Raw genomic sequence first — 26771 nt, 5'->3', positions numbered from 1 at the left:
CTTCTCCTTCTCTTCCTCTTCCTCTTCCTTCTCCTTCTCCTTCATCTTCTCATTCTTCTTTTTCTTCTCCACCCCCCCCCCCTTTTCTCTCTTCCTTTTTGGCTGCTCAGTTGCTCTTCTCTGAACTTTTTTCAAAGTCTCTCAACATCTTTTTTATAATGTGATGACCAAAACGTGATGTAGAATATTCCAGGCGTGGCCTTACTAAGGCTTTATAAAGCAGTAGTAACACTTCACATGATTTTGATTCTTTGCCTCTGTTTATACAACCCAGGATTGTGTTAGCTTATTTGGCTGCTGCTCTTCTTTCTTTCTTTCTTTCTTTCTTTCTTTCTTTCTTTCTTTCTTTCTTTCTTTCTTTTCATTCTTCTCCTTCATCTTCTCCTTCTCTTCTTCCTCCTCTTCCTCTTCTTCTTCTTCCTTCTCCTTCATCTTCTCCTCCTCCTCCTTCTTTTTCTTCTCCCTCCCTCCCTCTCTCTCTTTCTTTTTGGCTGCTCAGTTGCTCTTCTCTGAACTTTCTCCAAACTCTCTCACATCTTTTTTATAATGTGGGGACCAAAACTGGATGCAGGATTCCAGGTGTGGTCTTAGTAAGGCTTCATAAAGTGGTACTAATACTTCACGTGATTTTGATTCTATGCCTCTGTTTATACAGCCAAGGATTGTGTTAGCCTTTTTGGCGTCTGCCGCGCAATTGCTGGCACATGGTTTCTTGTCCTGCCTTCTGGTGCTTTGGAGAATAAGTTGACCCCCCCTCCCTCAGATGCTGAAATATTGCTATCAGTCACCACTAATCCTTCTTTTCTCTTGACTAGCCAAACCCGAATCCTGCAACCGTTCTTCATATATAGCATCAGACAGAGGCCGATACAGTTTCAGCCTCCCATGCTGAATTTAAATGCATTTGGTAAAAAAAAAGTGTCATCACCGCTCAAAAGTGGTAATTTTTTTCCTAATATTGAGCCCCCAAAAATCTGATTTTCTCCCACCTTTCTCCCAATGGATCACAACTTCTTTTTTTAAAAGAGTTTTATTGTTTCTCAATTACAAAAATAAGCCTTCCATCTTTCCTTATGCAGTGTGTCATCTGGGTACAAACATCTCTGTGCAATATCGTTCCTCTTTTGCCACATCTTTCAGATTCATATTAACATCATTTCCCAAAGTTTAGTATTATAATATATTGAGCATTGAAACGTTATAAAACTCTCCATTTTTCTTCTTACTATCTTCTAGTAATAATATATCAACATTAAACATCATTATTCTTAACATACACATACTAACCCATTTTATATCTCTATCTAAGTGTGTTATCTACTTATTTTTTTAGTTTTCTTCATTTCCAAACTCCTTTCCCCCCCCCTCTCCAACCACTGGTAAAATACTTCCCAAATCATGTAATATTCAGTTTGCTCTTTCTCCTTAATTGCTAGTGTTAATCTGTTCATTTTTGCACATTCTAATATTTTCCTTATCACCTTCTCATCAATAGGAGTCTCTACACTTTTCCAATGTGGTGCAAATACTGGATTCTCCCTCAATGGAGAAGCTAGATTCGCTTAATGACCGTGTGATTCACTTAATGGCCTTGGCGAAAAAAGGTCATAAAATGGGGCAAAGTTCAACAACTGCCTTGCGCACCAATTTTGGCCTCGGTTGTGGTTTGTACATCGAGGATTAATTGTATGCCTGGTGGGGTTTTTTTTAAAGAAAAATGACTGTTTTTGTATGTTTATATGTTTTCTTACTTCGCTTTACATTGGCTTTTGTGAGAGGGATGGCGCTATAAAACTGATATCTAAGTAGATGTATAAAGCAGGAAATGGATCTCCATTAAGCACAAATGTTACTATTTTCCCTTGATTTCATGATTTAGTGCATACCCATGCTCAGTGATTTATTGCACACACTCCCATCTGCAAGAGTGGAGAGCAGCTGTTCTCAAAAAATTCCCCCTTTTAATAAAATTGGTTAGCTGGAAAAAGTGCTGCCCCCTCCCCCCCTCCCCTCCACAAACACACTTTAGTGTCCCGCTCGCTGAAGAGGGGCCTCTGGTCACTGGCTCAGCCTGGGTGGGATGCTCACCCATTGGTGGGGAGGGGGCTTGATGATATCATATGTAAAACATATATCATATCATATGTAAAGCCATATGTAAAACAACCAGGCAGAGCATAAATTCACATCGGGCTTGGAAGAATAGTAGCTGCTGGAGAAAGAGGGGGAGGGGAGAGAGAGAGGAGAGGAGGAGGGGAGAAGGAAAGGAAGAAGGGAGGGAGGGTGGGAAGGAGGAAGGAGAAATAGGAAGGGAGGGAGGAATATTGATAGGGAAGGGAGAAAGGAAAGGGAAGGAAGACTGTGGGGAAGGGAAAGGAAGGGCAGAAGGGGAGGGAGGGAAAGAGGGAGGTTAATATGGAGGGAAGCCAGAAAGGGGAAAGGAAAGGAAGCAAAATAGGAGGAAAGGGAAGGAGGAAGGGAAGGGAAGGAAGACTGTGGGGAAGAGAATGGAAGGGGAAGGAAAGGGAGAAGGGAGAAGAAGTGGGAGGTTGATATGGAAGGGAAGCCAGAAAGGAGAAAGAGGGAGGAAAGGAAAGGAAAGAAGGATTGATGGGAAAGGGAAGGGAAGAAGCAGAAAGAAAAGAGGGGGGGAGGGAGGTTGTGGAAGGGAGAAAGAGGAAAGAGAAGAAAAGGAAGGGGGGAAAGAAGTGGGGGAGAGAGGAAGGAAGGAAGGAATAAAGAAGGAGTCAGAGAGGGGAAGGGAAGGAGCAGGCAGCTATGAAAGCAGGAGAGGCTCTCATGCGAAGACACTTCCATCTTTAAAGACAGGGGGGGGGAGTTCTTTCTTTTCCCCATCCAAGTTCATTAGAAATTTGACCTTGTACCTGCCGGAAGGCACCAAATCCTCTTCTGCACGCCACAAAATGAGATTAATGTTTCTTTTGTAATTGCTCCGGGTAAACCGCTGATCCAGTTACAGGAAATATAAATACCACTTTCGCGGGGGGGGGGGAGGGAAACAACAACAGCAACAAACAGAGGGGGCCGTATAACGAAGGACAAAGTGCGCCCTGAATAACAGCCAACACTTCAATCCGTGAATTATCCCATTTTCATTTCTACGACAGTCAGCTGGCAATTCACCGCTGAAAAACACGCAAAAGAAGGAAAAAAACGGAGAATACGAGATGTACTTTAATTTTTTAGATTTTTTTTTTTAAAGATGCAAGTTTGAGGTTTATAATTTCGGCTTATGGCGACTGGCATTTCAGCCACTAAAAGCATACGGTTGTTAAGCAAGACATCCCACGGTCCTGTGGCCACAATTTAGGACATTTTCACCCGAAGCCAGCTTGTATAGATAGTCCTCGACATACGACCATAATTCAACCCGAAATGTTTGTTGCTAAGCGAGATGTTTGTTAGGTGAATTTTGCTCCTTTTTACGACGCTTCTTGCCACAGTTGTTAAATTAGTAGCACGGTTGTTAAGTGAGTCTGGCTTCTTCATTGACTTCGTTTGTCGGCAGGTCGCAAAAGGGATCGCCTGACCCCGGGATACTACAATGGTCGTAAGTGTGAGTCAGTCCCCAAGTGTCTGAATTTTGATCACGTGACCACGGGATGCTGCAACGGTCGTAAATGTGAAAAACGGTCATAAGTCACTTTTTCGGGGCTGTTGTAACTTCAAACAGTCACGAAATAAACAGTTGCAAGTCAAGAACAGGAAGTCCTTAACTTACTTCATTTAGTGGCCGTTTAAACGGGCCGGAAAAAAGTGGGCTATGACCATTTTTTCACACTTACGACTGTAAGTGGATCTGCTTACGCTTGTGAGCGTGCAACGGATCTACTTAATGATCACCTCTGCCGCTTAACAACCACGGTGTTTCACTTAACGGCTGCCACAAAAGTGGTAAAAATCAGGCGTGGTCAGGTGGCGACCCACTTAATGATGACCGTTATTCTCAGCTCCAAAACGTCGAGGACTGATCGTTCAAGCACCGAATTCCCCATTCCTCCTGCACTTTAATGAGCGAAATTTAATGATCAGATGCTTTTTACACCCTTCAATGTACTTTAAAGCTAGACGTGTTAATCCACTTCCTATTGATTTTTTTTTTAAAAAGGACAGCATTGTTTACGGATTTTATTTATTTATTTCTGCTTTAAACCCATCTCCTCCTGCAAACCATGCCTTGTTTTCCTCACATGAAATATCTTGATTTTCTACATGGCTTTGGGACCCCTGCAAGTCCCTAATTGCCAATTAGCATTCGGTGGGAGCATCTCCCCCCCCCCCCCCCCGGAAGAGAAGCACTTGGCCAACATTGAGAGCAAAAACAGGAGCCAAAATCCAGAGGAAAAATCAACCCCCCCCCTGCCCTTCCCCACCCCAGACAAAAGTACCTTTTTAATGACTGAGATGAAAAAGAACAAAGCAAGAAGGCTTGTGCAATTTGCAAACCAGGCTGAACGGAGAATGCAATACAATACAATACAATAGCAGAGTGGGAAGGGACCTTGGAGGTCTTCTAGTCCAACCTCCTGCCTAGGCAGGAAACCCTATACCGTTTCAGACAAATGGCTATCCAACCTCTTCTTAAAGACTTCCAGTGTTGGGGCATTCACAACTTCTGGAGGCAACTTCTGTTCCACTGATTCATTGTTCTCACTGTCAGGAAATTTCTCCTCAGTTCTAAGTTGCTTCTCTCCTTGATTAGTTTCCACCCATTGCTTCTTGTTCTACCCTCAGGTGCCTTGGAGAATAGTTTGACTCCCTCTTCTTTGTGGCAACCCCTGAGATATTGGAACACTGCTATCATGTCTCCCCTAGTCCTTCTTTCTATTAAACTAGACATACCCAGTTCCTGCAACCGTTCTTCGTATGTTTTAGCCTCCAGTCCTCTAATCCTCTTTGTTGCTCTTCTCTGCACATCTTTTCTACATCATGCCAACCAAAACTGGGTGCAGTATTCCAAGCGTGGCCTTACCAAGGCATTATGAAGTGGTATCAACCCTTCACGTGATCTTGATTCTATCCCTCTGTTGATGCAGCCTAGAACTGTGTTGGCTTTTTCGGCAGCTGCTGCACACGCCTGGCTCATTTTGCAGAAGATTCTGCAATATTGAGAAGATTGCAAACGTCCTGGAGAGAAAAATGGCAATCCAGGATTCTGTTGTTAACTTTGAACGTGCTGGGATAAGATCACACTGGGAATTTTGCATCCATCCAAGAACTGGGTATGTCTAGTCTAAGGAAGAGAAGGACCAGGGGATAGGAACGCTTATGCACAACCCTACCGACCTCTTAGGGAAAAGGTGATGTCCACGCTAGACAGTTTAAGTTTGAAGCTGGGGGGGGGGAGGATGTAACAACGGAGTCAGGTAGAGCATTCCAGGCGTTGACCCCTCTGTTGCTAAAGTCGTATTTTCTGCCATCGAGTTTGGAGCGGTTTACCTTGAGTTTGTATCTATTGTTTGCTCGTGTATTGTTATGGTTGAAGTCGAAGTAGTCGTTGACAGGTAGGACGTTGTAGCAGATAATTTTATGTACTACGCTTAGGTCGGATTGGAGACGGCGTAGTTCTAAGTTGTCCAAGCCCAAAATTTTGAGCCTGGTGGCGTAAGGGATTCTGTTGTGAGCAGAGGAGTGGAGGACTCTTCTCGTGAAATACCCCTGGACTCGCTCAATTGTGTTAATTTCCGATATACAGTGTGGATTCCAGGCAGATGAGCTGTATTCGAGGATTGGTCTAGCAAAGGTTTTGTATGTCCTAGTTAGCAATACAATATTACCGGAGAAGAAGCTTCGCAAAATTAGGCTAACAACTCTTAATGCCTTTTTGGCAATGCTGTTACAGTGAACTCTGGGGCTTAGATGTGCAAACGCATTTTGTGAGTGGGTTTGTGGCTTACTTGGGTTTCCATCTGGTGTTGTAAGTCTACCACAGGGGTGTCAAGCTGTGCCCACAGGGTGCTTAAATCTGGCCCACAGGGCCGCCCCTGGAAACAGGGAAGGACTGGCCTGCAGTGTCTCTGACAGCCCCCCCCCCCAAAAAAAGGAGAAATGTTTCCCCCTTTTGCATTTGAGCATCCAACAAGGGACAGGAAAGGAGAAGTGGAAAGAGGAAGGACAGAGGAAAAGAAGGGAAGATGGGAAGAGGGCAAGGAAGGAAAAACAAGGAAAGAGGGGAAGGAAGAAGAAGGAGAATAGGGAGGGAGGGAAGGAAGGAAGGAAGGAAGGAAGGAAGGAAGGAAGGAAGGAAGGAAGGAAGGAAGGAAGGAAGGAAGTGTTGTGTCCTGCCGGTGGCCAGCAGAGCTGGCAGTAGAGTCAGACAGAGAGGAGGTTGGGGAGGAACAGGGGAAAGTCCTGGGGACTGAGAGAAGCTCAGACGGGGGCTCTGCGTCGGAGGCAGAGAGGGAGCTAGACAGCAGTGAGGCAGAGGAACAGCTGGAGCCTGTTCCCAGTGTGCGCATGCGCAGAGCTGCCAGAAGACAAGAACAACTAAGAAAGCAGGGTCGACTTGGGAGTAAAGCCACACCTTGAAGGGAATTGGCCCCGCCCATAGGAAACAAAAGAGGAGCGAAAGGGGAGGGGGCTTTTGCAGGAAATAATTTGTTCCTTCGGGCATTTCAAGAGTGGAAAGTTCTGTTTGTGACTATAAGAGACTCTGTGCCATGTTTTGCCTTGCCCTGCGTTTGGAAACTAGTTGTTTTTCAGCTCTCCAAGCGAGATAAGGTGCGTGTTGATAAATATTCTTCTGTTTGCTAAGCCTTGCGGACTGTGAATGAAAGGAATTCACAGTCATGTAAATAAAAGGACCAAGACTCTGCTTCATGCTTTTTAAGGAAGCCTGGGTCAGAAAAAGAAGGAAGGAAGGGACAGGGAGGGAGGGAGGGAGGGAGGGAGGGAAGGAGGAAGAAGACAGGGAGGGAGGGAAGGAAGGGAATTGTAATGAGAGAGAAGGAGGGTCTGAGGGAAGTCCTGCCTTAGCACTTGGCCACCATAGGTGCCTGGCAGAGAGCCAACAAAACAAAAACAGAGGAGAAATGTTTCCCTTTTTGCATTGGAGCATCCAAGAAGAGACAGAAAAGGAGAAAGGAAAGGAGGAAAGACATAAAAGGAAAGAGAGCAAGGAAGGAAAAAGAAGGAAAGGGGAAGGAAGAAGAAAGGAGAATGAAGAGGGAAGGAAAAAGAATAAAGGGGAGGGTGGGATGGACCGAAGGAAGGAAGGAAGGAAGGAAGGAAGGAAGGAAGGAAGGAAGGAAGGAAGGAAGGAAGGAAGGAAGGAAGGAAGATTATAATGAGAAGGAGTTAGGGTATGAGGGAAATCCTGCCTTAGCACTTGGCCAACACAGGTGCCCCAACACAAGTGATGCCGAGCTGGCCATGCCCCACCCCTGGCCCCGCAAAGGTCAAACACAACCCTGACGCGGCCCTCAATGAAACCGAGTTTGACACCCCTGGTCTACAATATCTGCTAGAGCAGGGGTGTCCAAACTTGGGAACTTTAAGACTTGTGGACTTCAACTACCAGAATTCCCCAGCCAGCATGGCTGGCTGGGGAATTCTGGGAGTTGAAGTCCACAAGTCTTAAAGTTCCCAAGTTTGGACACCCCTGTGCTAGAGACTTTCCTTGCCTGGTGTAACAGGAAACCGATCTCACCAGGACAGCTGATCCTGTTACTTCTTTGTCTGCCATGTTCCAAAAAGCTGCGTCCCTCCATCCACCTATTTGAGGCATGCCTCGATCCCTGCTGCTGCTTCCTAAAATGGCAAGGAAATAACGTTTGTTGACATAGCCCAGAAGTAGAAATAATAGGGAGGTAGGTTTAGTTCTGGGGAAATGTCCTACTGGGATGGAGTGGCTGAGGTTCTGCAGCCATGCAGGGAAAGGTTAAAAAAATAAGAATTTGGAGAAAAATAGGCCAAGGATGATGGGGATTAAATCTAAACGTGCTCCAAATAAACACTGTTGGAACCAAACTGAACACACACACACACCAAAAGAAAAGAAAACAGAGAAGGCTACCAATTACTAAGTCAGATCCTCGAGGAAATGCAGGCAATCCTCGACTTACGGCCACAATTGAGAATGTATCGTTGCTCAGTGAGGAATTTGTTAAGTGAGCTTTGCCCCGTTTTGCAAACTTTTCTTGCCGCGTTTGCTAAAGGAACCACTGCAGTTGTTAAATGAGTAGCACGGTTGTTAAGTGAATCTGGCTTCCCTATTGACTTTGCTTGCCAGAAGGTCGCAAAAAATGATCACGTGACACCCACCCACCCCCGGGACATTGCAACCATCATAAATACGAGGCAGTTGTCAAGCATTCGAATGTAAATCAAGTGGCCATGGGGATGCTGCAATATATCTATATCTATAAGGATGGATGGATGGATGGATGGATGGATGGATGGATGGATGGATGGATGGATGGATGGAGAGAGATGATACATAGATAAAATAGATAGAAGATAGATAGATGATAGAAAGAGAGAGATATTTGATATAAATAGATGATAAGAGAGAGAGAGAAGATAGACTGGATTGATAGAGACAGAGATAGATGAGAATGATAGAGGGATAGATAGATAGACAGATAGACAGACAGACAGATAGACAGACAAATATATAAATATCTATATAGGGAGAGAGGGAGAGAGAGAGAGAGAGAGAGAGATAAGATATATAGATAAGATAGCTAGAATATAGCTAGATAGATATTAGATAAGATAAAAGATAGATAGATCATAGAGCGAGAGATTTTATATATAGATGATAGATAGATAGATAGATAGATAGATAGATAGATAGATGATAGATAGATAGATAGATAGATGATAGATAGATAGATAGATAGATAGATAGATAGATAGATAGATAGATAGATGATGGATGATAGATAGATACAGTAGACAAGATAGCTAGAATATAGCTAGATAGATTAGAGAGGGATATGATAAATAGATGATAGATAAGATAGAAGATTAGATAGATCATAGAGCGAGAGATTTGATATAAATAGATGATAAATAAGATAGATAGATAGATAGATAGATAGATAGATAGATAGATAGATAGATAGATAGAAAGAAAGAATACATAGATAAGATAGAAAGAATGTACTGGTAGCTAGATATATTAGAGAGAGATATGATATAAATAGATGATAGATAAGGTAGAAGATAGCTAGATAGATAGAGCAAGAGATTTGATATAAATAGACGATAAATAAGATGGATGGATGGATAGATGGATAGATAGATAGATGATAGATAGATAGATAGATGATAGATAGATAGATAGATAGATAGATAGATACCTGCGTACACACACACACACACACACTCATAAATATTAATCACTGTCTATATTTTATGTCTTAGAAAGTTTTCTCTGTTTAGCTCTGTTCTGCTGCTCGCAGAGGCAGCCTTTTCAGGTGGGGGGAGGGAAGTGGGGCTGAAGCACTTATTATTATTGGAATGCAACCTGCGGTGCAGACTTAATTAAAATTCACTTCTAAATGCACTTTAAAAATAGCTGTGGCTTCTTTCTTTCCTTCTATAGCATCTTGATGAGTCTCAGTTACTGTGCAGGTGTGAGCTGAGGCACAGCAGAGGCTGCGTTTCAGTTCATTGCAGGGCTGAAAAACGCACCTCTCCCTTCCCAAAAAAGGAATCAGCCAAGCTGCTCAGGTAGTCCTCGACCTACGACCGCCGTCGAGACAGAAATGTCTGTTGCTAAGCGACAGGTGTTTGTGAAGCGAATTCGGTCCCATTTTACGAGCTTTCTTGCCCCCGTGGCTAAGTGAATCGCTGCAGTTGATAAGTGAGTATAAGTGAAGTTGTTAAGTGAACCCGGCTTCCCCCTCGACTTTGCTCGTCAGAAGGTCGCCAAAAGGAATCACGTGGGTACACTGCGACAGTCATAAATACGAACCTGTCGCCAAGCGTCTGAATTTGGATCACACGAGCACGGGGATGCTGGAAATGTCGTAAGTGTGGAAAACGGTCCTAAGTCCCATTTTTTAGCGCCGTGGTAACGTTGAACGGTTGCAAAGCGAACCCTTAAGTTAGTAACCCAGTTGTTAAGTGAATCTGGCTTCCCCATCGCCCAACCCAGGGATACAGCGACCGTCATTAAAGATAAGACAAGTGGCCAAACATCCACATTTTGATCTCATGACCCTGGGGAATGCTACAGCGGTCGTAAGTGTGGAAAGCAGTCCTAAGTCGCTTTTTTCAGTGCCGTTGTAACTTTGAATGGAACAGTTGTAAGTCAAGGACATATAGGTTACCCTCCTCTCACCCTTGCAGCAAGGCTGGGCAGCTTACACAATGATAAAAAGATTAACCAAAAGTAATACAAAGGAATTAAAATTAAGAAGATTAAATAAGATGCTAAAAACCGGGGAAGATGGGGGTGAGGGTATTCTTTAATTTTCCAGCTGATTGGGGACTTTCTGACAGGCCCCCATCCAAGTGACAGACAGCTCCAACTCATCAAAGTCGATCAAGATTAGTCTCTGAACGGTGCAAACCGTTCGTTTAGTGACTGTTCAAAGTTACAGCATGACTGAAAAAAGCGACCTACGACCGTTTTTCACACTTGGTTCCCCGCTCTCACGTGATCGAAATCCAGGCGCCTGGCAACTGACTCGTATTTGCGACGGTCGGAGTCGCGTGATCCCCTTTTGCGACCTTCTGTCAAGCGAATTGAATGGGTTAAACCAGATTCAGGTAACAACCGCAATGGTTCGCTTAACAACTGTGGCCAGAAAGTTTGTAAAATGGGGCCAAACTCCCTTCACAAGCGTCTCACTTACCAACCTAAACGTTGGGCTCCGTTGCAGCCGTAAGTCGAGGACTACCTGTAATTAGTCAGGCAGATTTGGACAGTGAGGAGGTTGGGGAGGAACATGGGCCAGTCCTGGAGTCTGGGGAAGGCTCTGAGGAGGGCTCTGTGTCGGAGGCAGAGAGTGGGCCAGGGCCGTATGCCAGTTATCAGCTGCCTTCAGAGTCAGACATCAGTGAGGCAGATGAACAGCTGGAGCCTGTTCCCAGTGTGCGCATGCACAGTCGCCAGACAAAGGGAACAGCTAAAGAACAGGGGTCGATTTGGGAGTAAGGCCACAGGTGGACGATAAACGGCCCCTCCGAGAGGGAATAAAAGAGGAGCGACAGGGGAGTGGAGTTTGCAGGAGACCATTAGTTCGCTTCATTGGTTCATGACTCTCCGAGACTCCTTGCCAAGTTTTGCAGCTCTCCAAGCCAGAGAAGGTCTGTGACTGTAAATCCTCCCTCGAAAGACTTTGCTGGATTTGAATTAGCAGAATTTGCAGTCAATTAATAAAAGGGGTGTTTGTCGGGACCAGGAGTTTGCTTCATGCTCTTGGGAAGCCTCGGCCAGAACACTTAGCCATGAAAAGCTGGACACGACAACTTACGCAGGGAGTAGAATAAGGTTCAAGGGGTCTTTTACCCCCCGCACTTATATGTATTAAAACTACGTCGAGTTGACATTAATACCAATATTGAATTAAAGGACGCGTTAACGGGATGAATATTAATACCCGCAGATATGATTAAATTAGCTTGTTAACATAATTAATAGCAATGCCCACCGATCGTGCATTTAATCGTTTCCCCTTTCTGACAAATAGATAATTACAACGTTAAAACTACAGCGAAGGTTTGGGCTGATTCAGGGCCCCGAAAGTCTGCTTCCTTGGCGTTAAAATGTGATTTTTCAAACTATTTTAGGGTCTCTTGTGTGAATCCAGCCAGGGTGACAAAAACAAGCAACTTGAAAGAGGTTTAAAATTACTGGTGTAGGGTTTCCTACCTAAACAGGGGGTTGGACTAGAAGACCTCCAAGGTCCCTTCCAACTCTGTTATTCTATTCTGTTCTATTCCGTTCCATATTTTCTTTTCTTTTCTATTCTATTCTATTCTATTGCCCTCCCTTTTTAAATAATTACCAGTAGTCCTCGGGTTACGACCACAGTTGAGCCCAGAATTTATGTGGCTAAGTGAGAAATCTGAGAAGTGAGTTTTGTCCCATTTTACGACTTTTCAATGCCGCAGTTGTTAAGGGAATCACTGCAGTTGTTACATTAGTCACACGGTTGTTAAGTGAATCTGGCTTCCCCCATTGACTTTGCTGGTCAGAAGGTCGCAAAAGGGGATCGCGTGACCCCTGGGGACACTGCAACCGTCCTAAAGGTGAGTCAGATGCCGAGCATCTGAATTTTGATCGCCTGACCATGGGGATGCTGAAATGGTCGTAAGTGTGAAAATGGTCATAACTCAGCACTGTGGTAAATTTGGAACGGTCACTAAACAGACTGTTGTAAGTCGAGGACTGCCTGTACAAGTAGTCCTTGACTTATGACCATAAGTGAGGCCAAAATTCCTGCTGCTAAGTGAGACAGTTAAGTTAGTCTTGCCTCATTGTACGACTATTCTTGGCACAGTTATCAAGCAAATCACTGCAGTTGTTCAGTTAGTGACATGGTCGTTAAGTGAATCCGGCTTCCCATTGACTTTGCTTGTCAGAACTTCGTGAAATGACATCACATGATCTTGGGACACTGCCACCCGTCGTAAATGTGAAGCCAAGTGTCTGAATTTTGGGTGCTGTGACAGTCGTACGTCTGAGACACAGTCAGAAATGGTACATGGTCTCCTGTTTGAGCAGGGGGTTGGACTAGATGACCTACAAGGTCCCTTCCGACTCTTGTCATTACTCTCTTCACTTCTTCTGTAAGTCACTTTTTTCAGCAGCGTTATAACTTCAAACCGTCGCAAGCCGAGGACTATCTCTTGTCGGCGAAGGCCGCGTTTCAGACCCGCTGTAAGCTTCCGCTGTCCTCGCACTATGACAGAGCCGCGTGCAAAGTTTCCCGAAGGCAATTTATGGACCTTGGCAAGCCCGAAGCGACGGCGTCTTAATGAATAGCCATTTCCACACAGTCAGTTCCTGATAGTCGGAGATAATGGGCGCCGCTCTCTTGCTCTAAAAATAATGGCTTTGACTTGCCTTCCCCTCCCTGAAGGTCGGCAGCCAAGAGCCCGGCTTTCAGCCAGGTGCCGTTTAGTGGCGCCTGGTGGGAGAGGAGATCTAAAATTAAGCACGTCGGGGACTTCTCTGCTTTCGCCCAGCGAAAGGGCAAGATGGCTTGCTCGTCTCTTAATGGGAATTAATGGGCTCTCGCTCTGCTTGTTCCTCTTCTCGGGGAAAAGGACACAGGTTGCTTTCCCTTATGATTTAAATTGGGGTGGGGGGTTCAATCTTGAAATCTGAAGGGAGTGGACTTCAGTTCCCAGAGTCCCTCAGCCTGTGGGCTTTAAAAGAGGTGCAGTTCAACTCCCAGAATTCCCCCAGGTGAATGGGGAATTCTGGGAGTTTAAATCCATCCATTTTAAAGCATGACTGGCTGGGGAATTCTGGGAACTGAAGTCCACCCATGTTAAAGAACAAAGGCTGGGGAATTCTGGGAATTGAAGTCCACCCATGTTAAAGAACAAAGGCTGAGGAATTCTGGGAGTTGAAGTCCACCCATGTTAAAGAACAAAGGCTGAGGAATTCTGGGAGTTGAAGTCCACCCATGTTAAAGAACAAAGGCTGGGAAATTCTGGGAGTTGAAGTCCACCCATGTTAAAGAACAAAGGCTGAGGAATTCTGGGAGTCGAAGTCCACCCATGTTAAAGAACAAAGGCTGAGGATTTCTGGGTGTTGAAGTCCATCCATCTTAAAAAATAAAGGCTAAGGAATTCTGGGAGTTTAAATCCATTTTAAAGCCTGACTGGCTGGGGAATTCTGGGAGTTGAAGTCCACCCATGTTAAAGAACAAAGGCTGAGAAATTCTGGGAGTTGAAGTCCACCCATGTTAAAGAACAAAGGCTGAGAAATTCTGGGAGTTGAAGTCCACCCATGTTAAAGAACAAAGGCTGAGGAATTCTGGGAGTTGAAGTCCGTCCATCTTAAAAAATAAAGGCTAAGGAATTCTGGGAGTTTAAATCCATTTTAAAGCCTGACTGGCTGGGGAATTCTGGGAGTTGAAGTCCACCCATGTTAAAGAACAAAGGCTGAGGAATTGTGGGAGTTGAAGTCCCCCCATCTTAAAAAAATTAAGGCTGAGGAATTCTGGGAATTGAAGTCCACCCATCTTAAAAAAACAAAGGCTGAGGAATTCTGGGAGTTGATGTCCACCCATCTTAAAAAATAAAGGCTAAGGAATTCTGGGAGTTTAAATCCATTTTAAAGCCTGACTGGCTGGGGAATTCTGGGAGTTGAAGTCCACCCATCTTAAAGAACAAAGGCTGGGGAATTCTGGGAATTGAAGTCCACCCATCTTAAAAAAAAACAAAGGCTGAGGAATTCTGGGAGTTGAAGTCCATCCATCTTAAAAAAATAATGGCTGAGGAATTCTGGGAGTTGAAATCCACCCATCTTAAAAAATAAAGGATAAGGAATTCTGGGAGTTTAAATCCATTTTAAAGCCTGACTGGCAGGGGAATTCTGGGAGTTGAAGTCCATCCATCTTAAAGAACAAAGGCTGAGGAATTCTGGGAGTTGAAATCCATCCGTCTTAAAAAAATAAAGGGTGGGTGGGTGGGCCAAAAACCCCTGAACAACTGTCTTGCTTAGCAGCAGACGCGTTGGCCTCAATTGTAACCATACATTTAGGACTACCCGTCTCGACATTCTTAATTATTAAAATGAAGAAATAATAAGCCATCACGAAGAGTGTTGGAAAATTCTTATTTGTGTATTTGCCATTTCTGAGCCCGGAATGAATTTGGCAGCCTTTTTCAGAAAAGAAAAAATAAGACTGTTTTTGTTTGGAATGGTGCCCACCCACTAAACAGGGCGCATCACGCCTGGCCACGCCGATGCCGGCAGCCATTTTGTGAGCACGCCCATTAGATGCTCTCACAACTGACCCAACAATTGATCGGAAGAAATATCCATCTGGGTTCAGTTCCAAGTGGGGGGAAAAGACACTGGAAACATGGAGGCTATTTGGAAAGATGGTTTAATGGTGGACAGGATCACATGGTTCAAAGTCCTAGATAGATGACCACATGGAGTAGATAGATATACATACATACATACATACATACATACATACATACATACATACATACTATATATACCCTCTCTTGTGCTTTGAACTTGAGCTTCCTGTTCCTGTGGCAAGGGCATGTATTCTAATTGGTTTTCAGATTCCCATGGGGCCATGCAGGGGCAACTTCGTAGGTTGTCTTGAGTCCCAGGCTCGGTTGAATCCCGCTGGGTGATGTAATCTTCCCAGGTTCCATGTGGTGAGATGGCTAGAAGGCTAATCCTACCGTGTTTCCCTGAAAATAAGACAGGGTCTTGTTTTCTTTTGACACCACCACCACCCCCTAAATAAGTGCATGGCCTTATTTTCAGGGATGTCTTATTATTTTTGAGGTGCAGGGGGCTCCTTAACCTCAGCTCGTGGATCAGCTGATCCAGAGAGGGCCGGAGGTTCTGTCTCTGTTTCGGGCAGACTCTTCCAGCCCTGGCGTCTCTGGGCCTGCTGCTCTTTTTGCGGCCGCCACTAAGAGAAGGGGCGTGGTAGTAGGGTTTGCAGGAGTGGCTTCCGCGAGGCCGTTCCACGTGGATGGCCGATGCATGTGGGGTGCGTGGGGCATGTTCCTTCCCAGGAAATGGCGGGGACGGCTGCACATGGGTTTAAATATTTGGGGGAGGGCTTATTTTCAGGGGAGGACTTATTTTAGCGCATGCACTCAAAAGGCCAATTGGGCTTATTATCCGGGGAGGTCTTATTTTGGGGAAAACAAGGTATTATGTCCCGAAAGTCATTTGTGTTGTAGATAAACCGGCCCAGCCTTTCTGGAGCTTTTAGCAAAGATGGGGGAATGCTTTGCAACAGCATGTTTCCCCATTTCTCATCCAGGGAGCTACAATATTCTGCCTTTTTAATATTTCCTAGAACATTTCATTCTTCTAGGAGAGTGGTGGGTGCTAAACTTCCTACGGTGGATTTGGGAACAAGTGTGAAAATGTCGTGGTGGCTCCAGATATTTCCATTTCATTTTAATCTGGGGCTGACTGCCCAAGAGGCTTAATTTCCAATTTTCTTGGCAGAAAAGTTGCCAAAGAAAAGAAAAGAAAAAGAAAACCCAGCTTCTTTGAATCTTCTCAGTGGAATTGGCCTCTGATAATATTAGAGAGACAGCTGTGAAACTATTTTTGTGGGTTTTGTGTTGTTTTTTCCACTTGTGCGCACCGGGTCGTCGCTGAAGGACTGTTAAACCCATTATGCTTTTAATGGGCCTCAAATGCTCCGTTTGCGTTTTTTGCCGGTGGAGTGTGACCCAAAGCAGTAGGGATGTTTGCACGACACAATAAACTGTAATGTGGTGGTTTAGCGAAGGTCCAGAGCTCTGTGTGAATGCGTTCGGTTGGCAGATTCAAGCGTTGGGTTTTTTTTTCCAACTGCAGGAAGGAGTGATGTGAAGGAGGAGTGGTGCGGAGGCCTAGTGGTGCGGAGGCTCATGCCTCACGATCAGGAGGCTGTGAGTTCGATTCTAGGTAGAGATAAGTATTTCTTTCTCTGGACACACTGAGAATATATCTGCTGAATAAAACTCCGCACTGGCAACAGGAAAGGCATCTGGCCATTAAACACACTGCTAGCTCCATTCAGTGGTCCAGACTCCACTCCTCAAGGGATTATCGGGTCAATAAAAGATGTTGAGGAAGGATCACCGTGCTTTGTGATGAGTGAAGAAGAGAATTTGCCTACAATGGGGGAAAAGAGTTACGGTATGTGGTTTGCTCACCCTGGCTTAAAGAAATCTGCCAGAGCATAGAGACTGCTGGCTAGAGTGACTTCTACAGAAACCCAGTCTAGGAAGACCTCTTTGGTACCATGGCAGAATCAATAGTCCTTGAGTTACGGAGAAAGAAGTTGACGTGACGACGATACGGACGTGCGATCTCGGAGCTCTGAGATCGCAGCCGATACTTTTACCGCTGGGTGGTCCATCTGGACCTAGACCGTGCCGAAGAGATGGTGACAGGGAAGAGTACGTCTTGCTGATCTCAGGGACATCGCAAAGTCCCTGATTGATCCAAGAGAATCTCTTCTAGCCGGCAATAGAAGAGCAGCCCCAAGCTTCTGAAGTCGGGACAGCTCCACAACCGGAGGAAAGCAAAAAGAGAAAGTGTGTCCATCTGGTGAAGAAATTTTATTTTTACAAAAGAAACTGCCCAAAAAAGATTAAAACCAAATCAAACTTGTAAAGAAAAGAAAAGAAAAGAAAAGAAAAAAAGAAGTGGCAAATTTAAGCTATTTTGAACAGTGTGTTATCCTTTTTTTTTATTGTCTTCTATGGATGGAAGTTTTGCAAACACTTCCTACTTTTTAAAGTATTGGCTTTTCTTCTACTACTTTTTTTTTAACCTATAAATTAAATCTTTTTTTTTTCACAATACTGGCTTGGATGGGGTTTTTTTCTTTTTATTTTGTTCCATTTAAGAGCCTTGTTTCTTTTAATCTTGGAATATAAAGAGGATATAAAAGGAATATAAAGAGAGCAGTAACATCAGAGAGAAAAGAAGTTACACTGCCACTTGGAGGTTGGAGGCTGATTTCTGGAAATATTTTTCTCTCTCTTTTCTTTGATCGTTTTGACCTTGCACTTCAAAGGTTTTAGCTTGCAAAGAGATAAGATGGGTTGTTTATGCAGGTGTCCTTTGGATGTCTCTTTGGCAGCGAGAGAGAAGTGAAAAACAAAGCTTTGCTTTCCAACTAGAGTGGCAGTGTTTGCCCACAGGGAGGGCAAAAATGGCCTCCCCTGAGTTAGAGTCCAGAAACGAGCCTGTTTCTTGACTTCCGGCAGGCCAGTTTTTCAGCCTCCCCAGGCTCTGGAGGCTTTTCCCGAACTTCTGGGAGGATGAAAACAGCCTTTCCTGGGCTCCAGAGGCCCTCCTGAGGCTGGAAACAGGCCCATTTCTGGACGTCCGGATCTTCCAGGAGGCCTGTTTTTCGCTCTCCCAGAGCCTCCGTGCGGGCCCTGCACTTACCTGGCATCCAAAACGGGCCGCGTGGAGGCTTCTGGAAAGAGCGGAGCAGGGTGGGTGGGGCCAGCCAGTCCTTGCAAATACCAGTTCGGCGAACAAGCATCCGATTTGTCCGAACCGGTTGCGTTAGTAGAAGAGAGGTATAATAATAGGGTAAATACTAGTATAGTTATATAAAGAGTTAGATCAGTATATGGCAATGTGAAAGCAGATAATTTGATAATATTACTAATTTTGAATGTAATTTGGGAATTTAAAAATATTGGGAAAGGGGAATTCATGAGATATTTTTTTGTGGAGAAGAAATAAAGTAAACACGTGGAAAAACTGTTAAAAAAAGATGAAACATAGGGCATATAGTGATGTTAACTATGTATACAAATTAAATGAGAAAATAAATATGTAAAGAAAATAATAATTGAAGTTGGCATAGCAAAACAATGGTCAAAAATGATTAATTTGTAAAGATCAGATGCCCCGTATTAGCAATGATACATAAGCTTCAATGAATTAATGGGAAAAAAGAAAAGATTATATAAAAGAGATGAATATTAATGGCAGTGGGGAAATTAGAATATACATATGTAATATATATGATTATAAATGAGATGTATAACATGGGACCCAGTCAACACTCTGTCCATAAAGTATGGATGATGGGGAAAAGGAAAATTGCAATAAAACGTTTTTTTTTTAAATGGGCCGTGTGGAGGCTCCTGGGAGAGGGGTGGGCGGGGCCAGCCAGTCCTTGCAACTACCGGTTCAGTGAACTAGATGTAAAATTAGCATCCGGTTTGCCGATCCGTCTGAATCCCGAATCCCACTCCTACATTTCTTGAATGACGGAAGTTGCATCATCAACTCTCTTTGGTGTCCACTTTGATCCTAGAAGAGTCTGGGAAATTTCTGAGCTCCTGGGATTTGACACTTTTTCTCAATTCTACGCCCAGCTGTTGAATTCAGCAGCACGGGATACATTATCCCAGAAAGCACACAGCTCTTCTTCTTTTTTTTTGTTGTTACCTAAAAGTGCATTTGTTAGAAAGCCTAATTATGGAATATGAATGCCTATTACACAGTGGGGAAACAGAAGGCTCGAAGCATTAGACAGCAAAATTGTACACTTACCTTGCAGTTCACTTTTAAGAGAGCGTAGAGGTTGAGTTTGTTCTTTGTATTCAATATGATGCCCAGAACAATTTTGTATCTGGTAGCCACGGGGCATCTGAGCATCTTTTCCATTTGTGTGACAATGTGTTTGAAAAACCTGGGAGATAAGGGAAGGGGGAACATAGAATAATAGATCTAAAAGTGCTTTTTTCAAGAAGCAACTGGTCTTTCCGGTTTTTCTTTGAAGACGTTTTTCTTCTCATCCAAGATCCACACCCATTTGCACCACTCAGGTGACCCTGAGGACACCGATAAACCTCCAGGTGGCCTCAACGGCTCTCTAAAAGGATGCAAATGACCAGCAGTCTGCAAGGAGTATAAATCCTTCCTTTCCCCACCCTCCAGTCAGAGCTGAAAAAGCTTCTTGGATGAGAAGTGAAACATCTTCAAAGAAAAAATCAAGAAAGTCCAGTTGCCTCTTGAAAAAAGCACCTTTGGGACAACCATGACCTGGATGACGGAGAATCTCCGTAGACATAGAATAGAGTTGAAAGGGGCCTTGGAGGTCTTCTAGTCTTCTTCTTATTCCTTATTCTATTCTATTCCTTATTTCTACTCTATTCCTTTTCTTTTCTTTTCTATTCTATTTTACGCTATTCCTTATTTCTACTCTATTCTCATATTTCTATTCTATTCCTTATTTCTATTCTATTCCTTTTCTATTCTATTTTATGATATTCCTTATTTCTATTCTATTCCTTATTTCTATTCTATTCTCTTATTTCTATTCCATTCCTTATTTCTATTCTATTTTTTTCTATTCTATTCTGTACTTATATTGTGGTGACCAGAATTGGATGCAGCATTCCAAGTGTGGTCTTACTAAGGCAGTGATGGCGAACCTTTTGTGGCTCGCGTGCCAAAAGTGGGTGGGAGCACAGGGGGGGGGTCATGCGCGGGTGTGCCACACTCATAATGCTATGAGCACGAACCCAGTGCGCATGCGCGCATGACCAGTGCTCCTCCCCCCCCCTCCCATTTTGGCATGCTTTTTTCGCCCTCCCAGGTTCCAGAGGCTTTATAGGAGCCTGGGGAGGGCAAAAACAGCCTCCCCCACCCCCTCAGAGGCCCTCCATAGGCTTCAGGAGCTTCCCTGAAGCCTCCAGAGCATGAAAAACCGGCCCTATGGGCAAACCGGAAGTTCAGGAACGAACTTCCAGTTTGTTCATAGGGCCGTTTTCCGTCCTCCGGAGCCTTCAGGTGCCTTCAGGAGATTTCCCTAAAGGCTCCGGAGGGCAAAAAACAACTCTACGAGCAAACTGGAAGTTACTTCCAGTTTGCTCATAGGCTTGTTTTTTGCCCTCTGGAGCCTTCGGGGAAGCCTCCTGAAGGCTCCTGAATGCTCTGGAGGGCTAAAACCGGCCCTATGAGCAAACCGGAAATACGTTCCTGAACTTCCGGTTTGCTCGTAGTACCAGTTTTTCACGCTCCAGAGGCTTCAGGTGGCTTCCCTGAAGACTCCAAAGCCTCCGGAGGGCGAAAAAGGGCCTCAAAAGAAGGCCGTCACCTGACAGGGTAACACCTCACGTACCCTGACAAATGGCTCCATGTGCCACCTGTGGCACGCATGCCATAGCTTTGCCATCATGGTACTAAGGCATTCTAAGTTGTATTAACACTTCACGTGATCTTGATTCTATCCTTGTATTGGTGTAGCCTAGGATTGCATTGGTATTGTGGCCCTCCGAGCTGACAGCAGATTCAGACAGTCAGGAGTTTGGGGAGGAACATGGGCCAGTCGTGGAGTCTGGGGAAGGCTCTGTGTCGGAGGCAGAGAGGGGGCCAGGGCCGTCTGACAGTTATCAGCTGCCTTCGGAGTCAGACATCAGTGAGGCAGACGAACAGCTGGAGCCTGTTCCCAGTGTGCACATGCGCAGAGTTGCCAGGAGAAGGGAACAGCTAAAGAACAGGGGTCGACTTGGGAGTAAGGCCACAGGTGGACGGTGAATGGCCCCTCCCAGAGGAAATAAAGAGGAGCGAAAGGGGAGTGGAGTTTGCAGGAGACCATTAGTTTGCTTCATTGGTTCGTGACTCTCTGAAACTCCTTGCCAAGTTGTGCAGATATCGGCCTGGCAGCTCTCCAAGCCAGAGAAGGTCTGTGACTGTAAATCCTCCCTTGAAAGACTTTGCTGGATGTGAACGAGCAGAATTGACAGCAAATTAATAAAAGGGTTTTTTGTTGGGACCAGGAGTTTGCTTCATGCTCTTGGGAAGCCTCGGTTAGAACAATTGGCTTTTTTGGCTACTGCCAGAAACGGCTCGCTCATATTTAAGTGATTGTCCATTAGGACTCCAAGATCCTTCTCACAGTTACTGGCACTAAGCCAATAACTGGAAGACACAATGCGTGTATCAAATGTAACATAAAAGGCACACAACTTTTTGCCTCGGAAAGCGTTTCATTGCAAGGAACGGTGGCACATGTGGATTTTATGCTGCATTTTTAAAACTAGCCCAATCCTATTCCCAAGGCGCCGAAGGGAGCAAACATTCAGACACATCGGGGGCAGCTTTTAAGAACTAGCACTTTGCCAGAGATGTAGGCACTAACAAGAAATTAATGTTGCAATGAAACATCTTTAAATTGTATTATATTATTTCAAGGAAAGAAAAATCTCGCCTTGAATTGAACAGTCGGCGTCTTCTCTGGTCCGTTGCAATTACAGCCATCTGTAAAAAAATATATATACGGTGTTTTCATTTTTCTTTAAAGTGCCATAAAATCAATTTTATGATCCAGTTTTTCCTACTTTGGCAAGGGGCTCGAGGCAGACAGTTTGATGGCACTCCCTCACTATACCTATCAACAGGGAACAAAAGTCTGGAAATGGTTTGATCGTTCCCGTAACAGGAACTTGGGGGCAGATTTAAAACCAATTTTTCCCTTGCCGTTAGAGGCAGTCCTCGTCTTTTTGACGGTAATTGAGCTCGGAATGAAGAGTTGTACATTGTGGCAGTCGTAAGTCAAGGCATTCTGTGACCGGATTCAAAGCTGCAATGATTTTTATTTTTACAGTGGTTGTTTAAGCAAACTCTGCAGTTGTTAAACAAATGTCACAGCCGTTAAGCGAATCCGATTCCCCCAGTGGGTGTTTTTTGCTCAAAACGAGACGTAAACGCAGGAAACAGGGGGAGAAAAATTGCAAATTGTGATTGTGTGAACTGCAAATGGAATGGGACAACTTGCCACAGCCGGTGTAGAACTCACTGCAGGACAATTGGACAGTTTAATTTAATAGTTGAAAATAAAATTTAAAAACATTTTAAATTTTGTCGTTCTCATTGCATTCTGTCCTCTCTTTTTGCATCCATTCATTAATGATTCTATTCCACCATTTCTTTGAGTGTAACTCTTATCCCACACCGAGTTGTCCCATGGTGTTGCTAGTTGACCATGGTGAGTTGGCCATGGCAAGTTGGCCATGGTGATTTGGCCATGGTGAGTTGTCCCACAATGAGTTGGCTGGGGTGAGTTGGCCATGGCTAGTTGACCATGGCTAGTTGACCATGGCAAGTTGGTCATGGTGAGTTGGCTGTTGCTAGTTGACCATGGTGAGTTGGTGGTGGTGAGTTAGCCATGGCTACTTGACCATGCCAAGTTGACCATGGTGAGTTGGCTGTTGCTAGTTGACCATGGTGAGTTGGCCATGGTGAGTTAGCCATGGCTAGTTGACCATGGCAAGTTGGTCATGATGAGTTGACTATTGCTAGTTGACCATGGTGAGTTGGCGGTGGTGAGTTGGCCATGGTGAGTTAGCCGTGGCTAGTTGACTATGACAAATTGGTCATGGTGAGTTGGCTGTTGCTAGTTGACCGTGGTGAGTTGATCATGGCAAGTTGGTCATGGTGACTTGGCAGTGGTGATCTGGCCATGGCTAGTTGACCATGTCATATATGTCACGTTCGTGCCTTTTAGCCTCGGATCTTGTTTTACTTTCACTATTTTCATTTCATATACAGTAAAGTAAAGTAAACTTTAGTAAACTCTAAGTAAACTTTAGAGAAAAGTACCTTTTCTGTAAATCAATGGAGTTGGGGGTTTCCTGTCTTGTATTTTGAAGGAGGCACGCTTGACAAAAGGCAAGTGATTTTGTTCTCCAACACCATCCGTGGTTCTCTGTCTCTAGAAGAGGGGTGACCACTTTCTAGAGGAAACCCAGTTACAAAAGTGTCTCTTTTTTGTTTCAGTTGTTACAGGACAGGGCGTAGCGGTAATCCAACTTCCGGAAAGCATATCGGTGAAAGCAGGAGAGACCATCACTCTAAAGTGCACATTGACTGGGATGCCAGTACCTGGAGGCGTGCGGTGGTACAAAGGACAGGACAGAAGCAAGGGTCCCATTTACAGTGATAAACAAGAAGCTCTCAATCGGGGGGTGAGGGTCATCCCAGGATCCAACATGGACTTCAGCATCAAGATCCAAGACGTCCGTCCTGACGATGCCGGGACCTACTATTGTGTGAAGTTCAGGGCAGGACTCCAAGAGAGAGAGCTGGCTTCCGGGAAAGGCACTCTGGTCTCCGTAATCGGTAAGTGGCCCTCTGCCTTTGATTTCTGGGGATGGAGGGAGATGTTCCCAGTCAACCATGAGACACGTGCAGGGGTGGGATTCAGCTGGTTCGGACTGGTTCAGGCAAACCGGATGCTCATTTTAACATCTGGTTCGCCAAACCAATAGTTGCAAGGACTGGCTGGCCCCACCCAGGCCTCCCCTCCCAGGAGTCTCCATGCACCCCATTTTGGATGCCAGGTAAGTGCAGGGCCCATAGGCTCTGGATGGCGAAAAACAGGCCTCCCAGAAGTCCGGAAACAAGCCCGTTTCCTCCCTCCGGAGTCCGGGGGAGGCCGTTTTCACCCTCTCGGACGTTCGAAAGAAGCCTCCAGACCGTGGGGAGGGTGAAAATGCCCCCCCCCCTGTGTTGCAGGAGGCCAAGTAGGCCATACTCACCTGTCATGCCCACCTAGCAACTGGGCAGAGAACTGGTTGCTAAAATGTTTGAATCCCACCCCTGGACACATGAGAGTAAATCCCATGTTCAAAGTTGTGTCTCTCCAACCAAAAACCATCTCTGGGTCTCCTGTATCATCTCTGAGGAACGTCAACTGATGTCTCTCTCTCTCTCTACTTTCTCCCTCAGCCATGCCATCCCAGCCTGTGATTATCGGCCCCACAGGAAGAATCACGGCAGGGTCTCGGGCCTCCTTCAGCTGCTCCACAGGGGGATTCTCCCCCCGAGAGATCACAGTCAGCTGGTTGAAGGATGGGAAAAAAATACAGGCTGCCCCAGCCAACATCCTGAATTCGGATGAAAAGCAGAGCATCTCGTACCGAGCGGAGAGCACGGTGGAAATCCCGCTGGAGCAAGGAGACGTGAAGTCTCAGCTGATCTGCCGGGTCCAACACACGTCGTTGGATGGACAAAGTCCTCTCCAGCAGACCTTCGCACTTGGGGATGTCCTAAGAGGTAGGTGAACCTTGGGTGGAAGAGAGGGATGAGGCGATGGAGTCTAGAGGTAGTAGAGGACCCTCCATGACAGCGGGAATGGCACCAGGAAGACCAAACTCGATCCGACCACTCTGAGGCTACTATGGAATACTGGGTGTAGCTTCCCTAGCAGTTGGGGCAGTTTCAATTGTACTGTGACTGGGTTGATGATCTTCACTATGGGGAATGGTCCCACAAACATTGGTCCCGGCTTCTTGCTAGGGAGTCTTAACCTCAAATATTTTGTGCAGAAGTAAACCTTCTCTCTCACCAATAATGGTCATTGCGGAGCTCGGTGTTTCTGCTTGCTGGCGTGGAAGGAGTTGGGGGCCCCTTTTCTATCCTAGGTGCGTGGGTACCCCCTTGCCACCAGATGGTCGGTCCCCACTTCTTTAGCCAGGAGAGTCCCAGTATGACTGCCTCTGTCATTTTGAGGGGCTATTATGAATCAAATTACTTCCCAGTGATCCACTAGCTCTAGTCTCACTGGTTCGGTCAGGTGGGTGGCATAGGCTCCTCCCATTAGGGACCCATGGACCTGCCCGAACCATATTGGGTGGGCCAGTCTTTTTCCTCTGATCGCCAGTTTCAGAACTGGTCAGGTTGATCAAGCATGTAGAGCAGCGGTGGCGAACATTTTTTGGCTCGCGTGCCAAAAGCGGGAGGAGTGCATGGGGGGGTCGTGCGTGGGCGTGCCACACCGTTAATGCAATGCATGACCCTCCAGCGCGCATGCACGCATGACAGGCACTCCCCCCATTTTTTGCATGCTTTTTTTGCCCTCCCCAGGCTCAAGAGTCATTGTAGGAGCCTGGGGAGGGTGAAAACAGCTTCCCCCACCTCTCCGGAGGCCCTCCAGAGGCTTCAGGACGTTCCCTGAACCCTCCGGACCGCTAAAAACCCAGCCCTACAAACAAACCGGAAGTTCGGGAACAGACTTCCGGTTTGCTCGTAGGGACGATTTTAGTCCTCCGGAGCCTTCAGGGACCTTCAGGAGGCTTCCCTGAAGGCTCCGGAGGATGAAAAAGGACCCTACGAGCAAACCGGAAGTTCAGAAACAGACCGTTTCTGGCTTCCGGAGGGCCTCCAGGGGGCAGGAGAGGCCGTTTTCACCCTCCCCAGGGTTCAGGAAGGCAGGGGGGTTGTGCGCGCATGCATGCGAGGGCAGGGCAGCAGGGGGTCATACACGCATGTTTCAGGGCAGCCGTGGGGAGATTGAATTATGGGTGTGGGCATGCATGTTTGCAGTATCTCATGCACGCGCTTTCGGCCCCCGAGCCAAAAAAGGTTAGCCATCACTGATCTAGAAGATGGTTCTACTGCTTTATCTGCCGTTGGGCTGTTGGGGCGCAAAGCCCTCTTCCGCCTTCAAAACCATTGCACCACATATGATAATACGAACCCAGTGTCCGATTACATTTCCAACATATAGCGGACATGTCCTTAAACATCTTTGCCAGTCTAGTAACCAGGAGACCGAAGCTCTTTTGACCGACCTCTTTGGCTTTCTTTGCTCAGTTCCTCCCAAGGTGCGTCTTGAGACCAACCCACATTCTCCCGTCCAGCTGAACTCCTCAGTAACGGTCACTTGCAACGCAGAAAGCTTTTACCCAGATGGTGCAACACTGGAGCTGTTTGCCAAGGATGCCCCAAGCAGAAAAGGAACGGTTGGCCCGATGATCTCGAATCCAGACGGGACTTTTTCCCTCAAAAGCAGCCTAGAGACGATGGTCAGCGAAGAGAGGAACTCCTCCGTGTTCCTCTGCCAGGTCCAGCACGACTCCCAGCCGCTGGTCAACACAACCATCACGCTCTTGATCGGCATGCAAACTGAAGGGGAGAAAGATGCGTCTGGTGGGCCAGGAAGTAAGTATGGGCTTTGAGGTTGCTTCTTCAGAGATTTTGTTCCACGTCCACCTTGTTTCCTGTTTCATTCCGTCCTGTGTGTTTTGGTCGTTCTTCATTTGAGGACAGCATAGCTCTCCAGATTCTTCTGGAATATTTGAGCGAAGGGATTGTTGTTCCA

At 45.6% G+C, this 26771-nt stretch overlaps 1 protein-coding gene across 1 annotated transcript in view; it reads left to right on the top strand.

Annotated features, from left to right (window-relative positions):
• Window positions 1–26771, top strand: part of LOC309390403 (tyrosine-protein phosphatase non-receptor type substrate 1-like) — a 155066-nt gene that overhangs the window by 105006 nt on the left and 23289 nt on the right. Inside the window, exons 5-7 of the mRNA XM_081949722.1 lie at window positions 23447–23788; window positions 24398–24724; window positions 26264–26611. Coding sequence (XP_081805848.1) covers window positions 23447–23788; window positions 24398–24724; window positions 26264–26611 — 1017 coding nt within the window. The remainder of the gene's footprint in view (window positions 1–23446; window positions 23789–24397; window positions 24725–26263; window positions 26612–26771) is intronic.

This window comes from Natrix helvetica, assembly GCF_964273705.1.
Source record: "Natrix helvetica genome assembly, chromosome: 3".
NCBI lineage: Eukaryota > Metazoa > Chordata > Lepidosauria > Squamata > Natricidae > Natrix > Natrix helvetica.
This window is presented reverse-complemented; position numbering and strand designations above follow the sequence as displayed.